The following is a 12,516-nucleotide window of genomic DNA, read 5'->3' as shown; positions in this document are numbered from 1 at the left end:
GATCAGAACCAAGGGATGGTGAGACAGAAGCTGAATCTACTCCTGTATTATGGAGAAATATAAGCCAATAAATTAAAAATTTTGAATAAGCCAGAATTCATCTGGTTTTCTGTCATCTGCAAGAGAAAGAGTCCTATGAGATACAGTGACTAATGTGCACATTTCCCTTGAGCTCTCAGCCAGCTTCTCTTTTGCCAGTCATCTTTCCAAAACACAGATCTGAGTATGCCATGCTTCTGGTTATGAAAACCTTAGCTTCCCACTGCCCTCAGCACAAGTTCAAGCTGCTTAAACTGTCATTCAAAGTCTTTCACAATTGAGTCTTCTAGTTTTTCAGTCTAAGTGCTTTCTACTCTCATTCTCAGGCACGTACACTGTGCTTTAGCGTGACCAGACATGTACTTTCATATATGTTACAAGTTTGCTCCCGTTCCCTCTGGCTGGATTGCACTTCCTCTTCCCACACTCTTTTCTGACTTTCTAGAACTCAAGAATAGAACCTTGAGATCATAAGGTGTTCATTATTTTCAAATGTTAAGCATTAGGCATCACCATCATTCCTGCTGATTCAAGGGCTAATTTTGAGAGGGTTGGTAGGAGGGCAAATTGATGCCCCCAGAAATTTGAATAAAAACTGCATTTAGACCCCAAAGATCTCATTTCATAGGGAATCTCACATGGTTATACTACCAACATCTCAGAAAGCAAGAAGCTTAGATGAAGGACACAGAGGAACCTTAAATGCATATCACTAAGTGAAAGGAGCAAATCTGAAAAAGCTACACACTGTCTGATTCCAACTATGTGAGTAACATTCTGGAAAAGGCAAAACTCTGGAGATGGTAAAATAGATCAGTGGTTGCCAGGCGTTAGTGGGGAGGATGGGATGAAGAGGTGGAGCACGGAGTATTTTTAGGGCAGTGAAACTACTCTGTATAATGCTACAATGATGGATACATGGCATTGTACATTTGCCCAAAGCCATAGAATGTATGACACCAAGAGTAAACTCTCATGTAAACTATAGATTTTGAGCAATAATGATGTATCAGTGTAGGTTTATCAATTGTAACAAATGTCCCACTCTGGTGCTGGATGTTGATAATGGGAGATTTTGTGTGTTTGTGTGTGGGGAGCCATAGAGGAACACCGTATTTTCTTCTCAATTTTGCTGTGAACCTTAAACTGCTCTAAAAAATAAAGTCTAAAGAAAGGAAGAGGGGAAGGAAGAGGAAGAAAGGGAAGAGGAGAAGGGGACGAGTGACCTCAAGGCCTATTTCACTTGGCACGAACTCTAAAGTTTTCCTTGACTCCTCTCCTCTCTCCCTCTGGCCAGGAGAATTAATTGCTCCTTTATCAGTGTTTTCACTGTGTTCTTATTCCTACTTCTTTTACAGTTTCTATCACTTTATCATAGTTGTTACAGGTCTCACTTGCTGAACTGTGACCTGCCCGAGGGCAGAGGCACTGCCTTATTTTGTTGATATTTCTACTAGAAATACTACATAGTAGAGTTCAGTAAAAGTTTATTCTGTGAATGAATGAAGGACATGGTACAGCTGTCGTTTTAAATGTAGTTTTAAAGGATATTTCCCCAGAATCTGTTCTTCTTCATGCTTTTCGGTATCCTGAAAACAGCTGCCCCCATGTGGCTCATGCCCGGGACAGTGGTCAGGATGTGAGAGGACTGTCCCTAGAAAATTGAGAATGTATGAGAATCCCAAACTAATGACTTAGCCCTATTGAGTCTCCTCCAATGGCAGCACGTTATTCTACTAGAGCTTGTGGCAAACACAATCCTGGGAGACAGAAGCAAGTGCCATCTGAAATCCAGGACCAGACTTCTGTGGTCATGTCGGTCCACTGGGAAGATGTCATGGGGCTGTGGGGAGAAGATCTCACGCTGCCAAAAGCCATCTCTGCCACCTCTGCATGTCTGCCTGAAATGGTCTGGTGAGAGCTTTGTTACAGGGCTTAGGGTGAGAGAGATGTAAAATGTGTGAGGTGTATTCCTGGAGGGGTGACGTTTCAAATGTTATTATTCATTTACGCCTTACTGAGAGTCAGGTGTAATACAGTTCTTGGAGGCAGGTTTTAAGAGGGGAGTAGAGAAAAGCTATAAAGACATTGCTGCTGAGAGGGCAAAGGAAAATGTACCTAAGAGGGGACAGAATAACAACAATAGCTTTATTTGTTTTTGATGAAGAAGACTGGCCCTGAGCTAACGTCTGTGGTGATCTTCATCTATTTTTTGTATGTGGGACACTGCCACAGCGTGGCTTGATGAGTGGTGTGTAGGTCTGTGCCTGGGATCTGAACCTGTGAACCCTGGGCCGCCAAATCAGAGTATGGGAACCCAACCGCTATGCTGCTTGGAATGGTCCCAAATTTCTCAGCATTTAATGGAGACAATGAACATTCTTAGCCACACAACTGCTTTAATTTTAGGACTCTGGCATTCTTTGTATTTCAAGAAGTCTCCTACTAATATTGTTGAAAATAGACACATTGAGGATGTAGGGGATTTAGTAGTCAGGATTCTGCTACTCACTTGCTGAATGATCTGGGGAAGTCACTCACCCTCTCTGAACTTCAGTTTTACTCATTGATAAAAGGGGCACAATAATACCTGTCCTGCTTGCGTCCCAGGGTGGTTGTGAAAATCCACTGAGATCGCAGAAAGTAAAGTGCTTTAGAAATTAGACACGTAAGTTTCTTATTACTGTTGATGTTAGTGTGGGAGGGGCAAGTGCTATGGACTTCTCCCATTAAACATTGATGGGGTTTCTTTCTGGTGGTACAAAAAGAACAAACAAAAAACATTGTACCTTTAGAATCTTGTTCCTTGTTTAGAAAAGGAATCGTACCAGCATTTGGGGAAAAGCCTTTTTATTGAAACTTCTGGTAGGTGTTAACTGAAGGCACTCGGTGTATGTTAAGGATATCTAGCCAACATGTGCCCTTGTAAAGGAGGCAAGCTGCTCTTTGACCATCTTTGTTGATTTGTATCAGAAACTGGAGAGGGGAGAGCTGCAGGGACACCCTCCTGAGGAGCCCGGTGTGTTTGAGCAGTTGTCACCCACAGTGTCTGTCCCTTCTCTGATGTCTTCCTGAGATCGCTTGGCTGTTCCCAGATGTGCCGGGGCCTCTCCTGTGCAGTCACTCTTGACCTGTGCAGGGCTTTTCCCTAAACCCGCAGCTCATGGTTCAAGGACAGAGACATGACTTACAGGTACTTGTGTCTCCTGGTTTCCAGCAGTAAATTTTTATTAAATGAAACTTGGCTCAGGCTGCCTATCAAGGCAAGGAGGAAATGGCGCCTCCTGGCAGGTTTTGTCCTCCAGGAAGGGTACCTGTTCCTGTGTAATTGAAAGGAGACCCCACCAGAGTGAAGGCTGTCTCACCCTTTCACAGAGATCAGGTGACAGTGCTGGGCTGTGGGCGTCAGAGCAAGGGCATCACAGCTTAAGAAAGACGTGAGAAATTAGGAGACCCGTCAGAGGACAGCTGTCATGAAGATAAGGAGTTTGGAAAAGAATATGTAGGAGGAGGGGAGGGAAGTACTGGGATTATTTAAACCTGACAAAAGGAGCCTGAAAAAATGTGACAGGTAGTTGATTTTTGAACATACATGGGGTGATCATACAGAGCAGAGCTTTTCAGCCTTTTTCGTGGCAGGCGCTCTTAGGAAGAGATCATATTTACAGGGCCCACAAGGACACTCGGATGAGGCTGCACAAGACGAGATTTTGTCCTGGGCTTTGACACTCCTGGGTCCCACCTGCCACCTGAGGGCTGAGGGGATCAACAGCTTAGCACAGTACAACCTATCCCAGCCTTTGGGGAGTATATGGACTGAATGTTTGTGTCCCCCCAGTTGACATGTTGGAACCTAATCCCAATGTGATGGCATTAGGAGATGGGGCCTTTGGGAGGTGGTTCGGTGATGAGGGTGGAGCCCTCATGAAGAGGATTAGTGTCCTCATACAAGAGACCTCACAGAGCTCCCTCACCCTCTTTTTCCACCACGTGAGGTTGCAGGGAGAAGGCAAGTGTCTGTGAACCTGGAAGTGAGGCTGGCCAGACACTGAATCTGCTGGTGCCTTGATCTTGGACTTCCAAGCCTCCAGAACTGTGAGAAATCAATGTTTGTGGTTTAAGCCTCCCAGTCTGTGGTGTTTTGTCACAGCAGCCTGCACTGACTAAGGGATGTGTCCACCTGTAGAGGGCGGGGACTGTCTGTATTTTAGGTAGAGTAAGAAAAAGTGGGCTCAAAATAAAAAAGAAAAGATTGAAATAAAGGGAGAAAATGCTTTATTGTTGGATTTGAAAATACTGGATTATGTCGATGCAAAATAACCAATAACTGTTTTATAAATAAGAGAAATAAGGTAAGTTTAACTTGAGCCAGACTGAGGATTATAACCCAGGAAGGCCTTTCCCAGAAAGGAAGAAAGCATTCCACAGAAGCATGATTTTCAGTACAGACTTATATCTTTTTAGAACAAAGAACATACATTAAACATGCCCAGGATATATTTTCATCAAAGTTTCAGAGGTATTCAGTTGCAAACTAGCAGGTCAACATGATCCTGAAGTCAGGAAAGGGAACTTATTTTAGCAGTTCCAACGAGGGCGTTACCAATAGCGCATAAGGCGGGGAAGTGTGCATTCTTATCTTAAGAGCTTGCACTCTTCACTTTAATGGTTAAAGCATATGTACAGTGCATGTTTGAGAGGCCATAAGGTAGGCTTCTTGAGTTCAAGTCAAATCAATTTTGAACACAAATAGTTACCCCATATACCTCAACGTGAAAGTCTCTTGTCATTTGGTTTGTCAAAAGATGTGTGTGTGTGTGTGTGAGTGTGTGTGTGTAGTGTGTCTGAAAGTCTTTATGCAGCTTAAGCTTCACTAACTTCAGAAAAATAAGTGCTGCAGACTTACCCCCAAGATCACTTGAAGGTATAATTATTCACATTTATATTATATTTTATTTATCTAGTTTTGTGAATGTTGAATAATGAATAATGCATTTAATTATTTGAGTCATCCTCTCTGAAGATGCTAAAGGCTGACTGAAAAAACCTCTAAAATTTGCTATTCAGTATTCACAAAACTAAAATGTAGAACTGTAAGTTGTGTTTCTGGGTTCATGTAAGGAAAAAACATTCTATAGAAAGGATAGATTTGGGGATGATTACGATCCTGAGTGTAAATGTCTGGGTACAAGCAAAACTTCTGGGCAGTATCTCAGACTTGCAAGGCATTAGAATTGGTGAGACCCAAGTCCAGTTCTCCAAAGAGTAAAGGTGGACCCAGGTGATATGTGGGGTACAGATGGAACAAGCAGAAAATTCCATTAAGTACATATATTATCTGATGAAAAGGTGGAGTTGGAAAATAGGACTACAGGCAGTGTCACCCCGGGCCCTCCGGGACTAGTTCAACTGACTCCATCTCTTATCAACAGAGTGACTAAGAATTATCCTTCAGACAATCTTCAGAGTCATGTAGCCAGAGCATGCACAAAAGACGTCTTGACCAGAAATGACTGCAGAACCACGGATCCCCCTTCCCATGGAACCCAAGGACTGGGACACGACGGAAACTTAGAAGTCAGACTCTTATCAGAAGCAAGGGGTCCCTCATTCAGGAAGATTTGGTGTTAAAATTCCTTCCCCATCTCATCATGAATGTTTACAACCCTATCATAAAAGTGTAGAACCTCATCATAAACGTTCAGAACCCAATCATAAATGTGTAAAACCTTACCATAAATGCTTGAAGCCCACCAATCAAAACCCGTGACCCCAGTGTTTCAAGTTGCCACACTGTTCTCCCTAACCTCTTAAATTTCCCCAAATTCTGAATCAAGGAGACAGATCTAAGGGCACATGCCGCCTGTTCTCCCTGCAGATGGATCTTTCAGAATAAAGCTGATCTCTTTTCCCAAAGGCTGATGCCATAATTAATTGGCTATTTCTGTGCATTGGGCAAAAGAACCCCAATTTTGTGTGGTAACATTAGCAGGGCAGAGGGACCTAGAGGGCCCAGGAGGAGTGGAGAGATGTGCCAGTCTGGTGGGTGGGGGAGGGGCTGTGGGCACACCTCTTCATGTCCCCTCCCCCACCCTCAGAAACCTTTGTGACTCTTCTGTGCTCTGTGATGCAGGCCTGGGACTATAGGCAAGCGCTGGCACTCTCAGAGCTCAGTTGCTTCAGGCAGCCTCGCGATTCAGACAATGGAGTTCAGCCATTGGAATGTTCTCTCATTTCTGAATAGCCCTATTGAGTTGTGTCTGAGCATCTGCTCAGCATTCTTAGATACTGACCCCAACCTCACCTTCCTGTGTGGGTTGTGGTTGCTCCTTCTGTTCCTGTGCTACCTGGTGGGGATTCCATCTTTATCAACCTTCTGGAAAACCAAAGCTTTCCAAAAGGTAAGGAATGCTGGGGAAGCCTGTAACAGTGATTCTTTACTGTTGTTTCTATCTTTATCCCCATATTTTAAAAGGAGTTTGGTTGGCTCAGAGAGACAGCTAAGATGGGAAGTCTGAGTAGAGGATGGAGTAGCATCCTTCTAGGAGCATAGGCCGGGCAGGGCTAGGGGTTCAGCAGGGAATGTTTCCCTTTGAAGCTCACAGACCATCTGGGTGTGGTGGAGGATTCTGGGATAAAATCCCCAACAGTGATTTCATGGCCCCAGATTGGGTTATTTAGAGAGTTTGGGATCTCTGCAGGAGAACAGAGTTCCCAGCGCTGGATCATGAGTCACATTCGCATGTCAGGCGTCATTTGTATCGGGCAGATCAGAAGAGCAGGGCTGAGCCTCTGGGCAGAGGCTGAAGTCTGAGCTCTGTCCAGGACACAGGGTCTATCTGAGGGAGCACAGACGTGTCTGTCGGCCTCAGAGTCTATGCCCTCCTTGAGCAGAGGACTTCTGACTCAGAATACCAAGTGTAGACCTCATAGACAAAAGCTTTCTTCAAGTCTTTCCAAGAAGGAAAAATTGAAATACTTTATCATTTAAAAAAATTAATAACAGGAAGGAACACAAAGTTCTATTAATTAAAATAGTCATATTATTCATGGGATAATGAGTATCTGAGTTTCCTAGAGAGAGAAGGCAGAGAAATGAGTCCCAGCTTCTGATTCTTTTCTTTTTGTTCTCAGCGTAAGGGCACAGCCAAGAGGAGAAGGAAAGGTGGAACATCGGGAGGTAAGGTCCTGCTTATTCCACCTGAGCTCTCCAAGGGTGACTCTCCCTGTCCTTTCCATGAGGTCCCAGGTCCATGACCTCTGAGGATGTCAGGTGCTAGCCACAGTCCCTGTCAGAAAACAGAGCCCTCAGAGGAGAGGCTCATGGGAAGGCAGTCAGAACCTGAAACGCTTCTCAGACTCCTGCTCTGCCCACCTCTGGGCATGAAGCAGTGATGGACCTGAACAATGGGTATTGCCCAATAGGTGGCCATGTTAGATGTCATGAGTCAGAGCTTCTGTCTCCTGACCTTGTGAAAGTACTTTGACTTCGTGGATGATCAGATTCGTCTTTGAGGTAACCATTGACCTGTGCTCCCCACATGGTTGTTTCGAGCATCACATGAGATAATGTATGTGAAAGTACTTTACAAATGAAGCAACATACACATATGAACCTTGTTAATATCATTGACCATTTGACCTTATCTGCTGATTCTTAGGGCTTTCAGAGTTTAATGTCCCAAAGGTCTCCCATAAAGGGACTCCTGTCTAACATCTATGCTTCTACCCACTCCCTCCATAACCCACTCTCCTGGTTGCCCAGGTTGGAGACGTTACAAGAAGGAAACAGAGGACATAAGGAAGCTGATTTCCATTCTGAAAAGGTAACCAGTCTTTCCACTTCTTTCTTGATCCCTCTTTAGCACGTTCTATGCAATTCCAGGGATTCAGTGCGGCCTGCCCTAGTCATCCCAGGGGGTTGCCCTAGGAATGGGTATGTGAATGAAGGCCTTGGGGTGAGGGCTGTTGAGTGTATTGTGAAGTCATAGATGTGGGGCAATGTGAAGGGGCAGCAGGCTTCAGGTGGCCCCACCCCCCACCCCAGGCCAGCAGGTCCTCCTTTCTTCTGGTCCTGGCTGCAGCTTTGTATCTCCTGTCTCCCACAGCCCCTCGGGCCAGCATCACGATACCACCCGCGTTCGTCAACTGTTATGTCCAGACCCCTCCTGTGAGGTGTGTAATAGCATAACTGCGGAGGTCAATCGGCTGCTGTTCCTGGAGGACCTGGAAGATGATACTCTCTCTGTGTCCTCTTTGGCTTCCACAGCTTCTGTGACTGAGTCCTCATTCACTCTGTCCTCTGCCTTCTCAGAAGTCCCTCCAGGAGGCCTAACACCAGCCCCTCCACCTGAGCCTTCCCCACCGCCCCCCTCCCTTCTTTCACCTAACCCAATGACACCCTTAGCTGAGTTTCACTCACCCTCACCAATGGGTCACTCTATGTCATCAGAGCCTTTTCCTTCCTCGGATTCCGAATTCCCAGTGGACCATTCCCCACCCCAACCCCTTGCCTTTCCCCCTCTGCCACCACATGGCACTCAGACAGTGGATCCTGTTCTCCAACCAGAGGCCACTTTGTCTGTGCATACCATCTTCTCTCTTGACTCAACCCTTTCCCAAGATGTCAACCTCTTACCAAATGTGTCCCAGACAATGGATCCCACTGATTCATTGACTTGTCATCACACACCACCAACCCTGTCTGTTTCACCACCACGAGACAGTGCTTTAGCTGTGACTCAATCTGATTCACTTTCCACCTTATTGAAGCCCGTGCTGGAGAACTCATCTCCAGATAGCCCTGGTGGGTTGTCTACTTGTGTCCCACCAATCAAAGGCACTGACCCTTCAAGCCTCTCGGTTTCAGAATTCTCCTCGTGGAAAGCTCATGCCAAAGACTTGTTCCCTTCCACTTTGGCACAATGTGATTTCAAACAAGAGTTTCTTGCCCTCCACTCTTCAGAGGGCTTTTTGAGGGGAGACCCTGCCAACAACCTTGTGGAACCTGGTAACCTCCCATTTCTCAGCCCTGATGTCCTGGCACTCTTGGAGAGACAAGTCCAAAAGAGGACTGATTTTCTGATGAGGGGTTCTTTTCCAAAAGAACTTAGGCCAGACTACCAATTAAATTCTTCAGAGAAAATGTTGGAGTCAATTGCTGATAAGCATGACTCAGCATTCTCCCTGCCTTTATGGAACAGCAAAGGGAAACCAAAGGAGCTGCTTGTGCACCAGCAGCCCCCATATCCTAAGGCCTCAGAGGACCATTTACAACAAAAACATGTCCAGCTCTTCTGGGGTCTCCCATCTATGCACAGCGAGTCCTTGGCCCCTGCTGACCATGTCTCAGGTGACTGTTCCTCTATATTCATTTTCACTACAATATTTAATGCCTCCACAGCTGAAGAATCCCCAGTACTTTCCCATCCTCTACCTTTGTCCTTGCCTGAGATGCAGCCTCAAGCCTTGCCTCAAACCCTGCCCCAATCCCAGCCCCTACCTCTCACTCAGGTCCAACCCCAGGCCCACCTTCTGTCCCCACTCCCCATCCTACCATCTGGTCCTCTACCTGAGACCCAGATCTCTGGAGTATGTTTCCATAGACCCCAGAATGAATCAGAGTCTGTCATCTCATCTGAAATTCAACAACTGGAGCGGAATGTGTTGCAGAAGCAACAGGAAAGTTTGTGGGGTTTACCCTCCGTTGTCCAAAGATCTAGGGAAGACTTTCGTCCTTCAGCTCCCAGTTCTCCTTACCTCCAGGCCTCCCAGGCCCATGTTTCAACCTCTATCTTTCCTGGAGAGTTTCCTCTCAGTGATGAGCTTCGGAAGAAACTAGACCACCACCTTCGAAAGAGGCTCATCCAACACCGCTGGGGCCTGCCCCACAGGATCCATGAGTCTCTGTCACTGATGATGCCTCTAAGAGATTTTTCAGAGATTCCTGAGTCAGAGCACAATCATGGACACTCATGTGTCTCTCTGAACAAAAATCTAAATGGTGGACTGAGCCATCCTGGAAGCTTCTGTGAGAGGGGCTCAGAAATGCTTCAGCTAGAGAAGGATGTGGGGAAGGATCAGGGACATAGCTCAGAGAACGGCCCAAAAGCTCATCTGTTGAGTGACCCAGAGAGCTCTTCAGATAATGATCTGGACTGTGACTCTGAGAAAGACCTAACTAGTCACATGGCGAGTCTGTCAGGGAAAAATTCAAGGGCCTCAAGTGCGAGTCTAGATCAGAAACAATTTAAAAATGTCCTAGAAGTACAGTTGAGCAAGAAGTTTGAGGAAATCAATGAGGGTCAGCTCCCTGGGACTGTGCATAGTTCATGGCATGCTATCAAGCAATCACTGCAGATTCCTGTGAAATCCCACACCCAAATAACACAGAGGATTTTGCCACCATCAGTGGGTGGGGACTACTACCTGAATACCTTCCAGGAACTTCCCTTCATTGATTCCAGTGCACGACAGACGCTGGAAGCTCATATTAGAAGCTTTCGTATGAGGATGCTGTGGGGCCTTCCCCGCAGGGTCCTTGAATCCATAGAGATCTTTACTTTGAAAGGTGCAGCATCCGAGTCCTTGTCCCATTCCTACCTTCCCTCCTCAGCCAACCTGATTTCTGAGGTGGACTCCAAATCTGGGGGCCTTGAGCCCCTTAGAGGAAGCTCTAAACCTGTTCATCAAGACAAATCAAGACCAACAAATTCAGCTCCTGTCCTGGATTGTTCTTACCCTGCCACCTCACCTATGGGCAGGGAAGGACAGGGGACCTTTAGACAATCACCCTCTGGTATGAACAAAGAGCTTGCAGAGGATGTTCAGCGAATTAAGGGTGCCAGACAGACTCTTCTGCCTGTCACACACAGCATCACAGGGAAAGCCAGTCAGAGACTTTCTCCCCTAGGGAACAGATACCCCCCAAATCTGCCTGCAAGGCAAGCTGAGGCCAGACATGAGCCAAAGGGGAAGAGTGTGAGTACCAGGGGTGGAGTAGAAACAAGACAGGGCAAAAAGACAGATAAGTCTGAACCTTCAGCTGCATCCAGGGAGATATTCAGGGCCAAGGAGCTCAATGCTCTTCAGTCAAAAACTGGCAACATCTTGACAACCAGCAAGCCAGGAAACTCCCAAATGATGACTAAAGTAGAAACTACCGGGACCACTGAAAGGCCTCCACCAAAAAGACCAGTTCCCCAAGATCCCAAATCATCAGGCCTTAAAGAACAGCTGTTTGGTGAATTAAAGTTTAAACTAGAGAAGAGGAATCAGAGCCAGGTCCAAGGCCAACCCACTGATAGGTCCCTTGCCTCAGAGAGCTTGACTTACAAGGCGCCACTGACTCATGCCCAGGGTGTCTCCACTGGGGACATGAGAGCTTCCCAGGTACCGCGTGCCCATTTGGAGGACAGAGTCATCAGCGTGGAGCAGCAGCAGGAGCCTTGGGTCCCTAAGGAAGTTTTAAGGAGGGGCCAGGATAAGGATTTCCCACCAGCTGCAAAGACAGCGAGCCCTCTGGGTCCCAAGGCAGAAGAGCTTGGTGGAGGGGACGCAGGGCTGGGGACATCCCAACCTGGAAGGAAGATCTTCTTTACTCAGAACAAGGCATTAGAGGAGATGGTCGGGAACAAGTCTTCCCAGACCCCATCACAGAAGGGACAGCCTCCTCCTGAAAGCCTCTTCAGCAAAAAGATGAACCACATTTTGCAATGGCTTCATCCTGGGACAAAAGGCAAAAGCCAAGAAAATTCCCAGGAAAAGGGCAGCCCCGTGTCATCGGCACAGAGCAGGGGCCCAGTTAAAAAGAGAGCTGCCCTTACTAGGACGACCACAGCTCAGAAGACCATGATGGTTCCTGGGAAGTTCCCAGAGGAGAAACCGGGGCGTTGGCATGCAACAGATGTCACCTGCCCTCAAGAGCCCCTTCCTTCCCCAAGGAAGTTTGGGAAAACTCAGCGGAAGGCAGAAGTGCTGGCTCGGGCAGATCCCATCCAGGGACATCCTTCCAACTACAGGGCTCCCACCTGTAAAGTCACAAAAAAGCCCTGCCACCAAGAAGCTGTCTTTGCTGGCCAGAGTGATCCTGCAAATAGTAGACGGATCCGAGATGAGGACGGACACCCCCAGAAAGTTGTGGCCTTTAGGAACCAGCTAGCAGATCAGTGGTATCCCTCATCTGTGCCCCGCAGGGAACATGGGCCCCATCCAAGCCCCACCTGCAGGAGCCAAGCCAGCCAGGGCCCTCCAGCCACTCTCACCACTGCTCAAGGCACGGTGTTCAGAGACCTGTCTCTGCTATGTCACCAGAAGATGCTTCTCCAGCATTTCCAGAGAGGAAAACTTCCTGCCCCCAAATAATTCCTTCTCATGGAGAACATTGATTCTCCCAAATAAATGATTCTCTAAGAATAGTGAAGTCTTTTCTGTGTACTGTGTTGGGGGCATGGGTTTCAGGTAACTCAGGGCTTGTGC

General features: G+C 46.8%; 1 protein-coding gene and 1 long non-coding RNA gene across 4 annotated transcripts in view; one reads left to right on the top strand and one right to left on the bottom strand.

The window, feature by feature from the left end:
* Window positions 1-12,455, top strand: part of LOC103545446 (spermatogenesis-associated protein 31D4-like) — a 40,588-nt gene extending 28,133 nt beyond the window's left edge. For 2 of the 3 annotated variants that reach the window (XM_070590767.1, XM_070590766.1), the window contains 3 exons: window positions 7,174-7,219; window positions 7,805-7,865; window positions 8,148-12,455. In XM_070590767.1, the coding sequence (XP_070446868.1) occupies window positions 8,434-12,402 (3,969 nt within the window). In that variant the 5' untranslated portion in view covers window positions 7,174-7,219; window positions 7,805-7,865; window positions 8,148-8,433 and the 3' untranslated portion in view covers window positions 12,403-12,455. Of the gene's footprint in view, window positions 1-4,028; window positions 4,135-6,172; window positions 6,441-7,173; window positions 7,220-7,804; window positions 7,866-8,147 lie in introns of those variants that run through there. The other variant, XM_070590765.1, reaches the window with a different exon arrangement.
* The window catches only part of LOC103544488 (uncharacterized), a 52,359-nt gene that overhangs the window by 22,888 nt on the left and 16,955 nt on the right, over window positions 1-12,516 (bottom strand). The gene's annotated exons all lie outside the window — the stretch shown is intronic.

The sequence above is a fragment of the Equus przewalskii genome, chromosome 22 (genome assembly GCF_037783145.1).
Source record: "Equus przewalskii isolate Varuska chromosome 22, EquPr2, whole genome shotgun sequence".
Classification (NCBI taxonomy): domain Eukaryota; kingdom Metazoa; phylum Chordata; class Mammalia; order Perissodactyla; family Equidae; genus Equus; species Equus przewalskii.
Note: the sequence above shows the minus strand (reverse complement) of the source record. Positions and strands in the feature narration are given on the sequence as shown.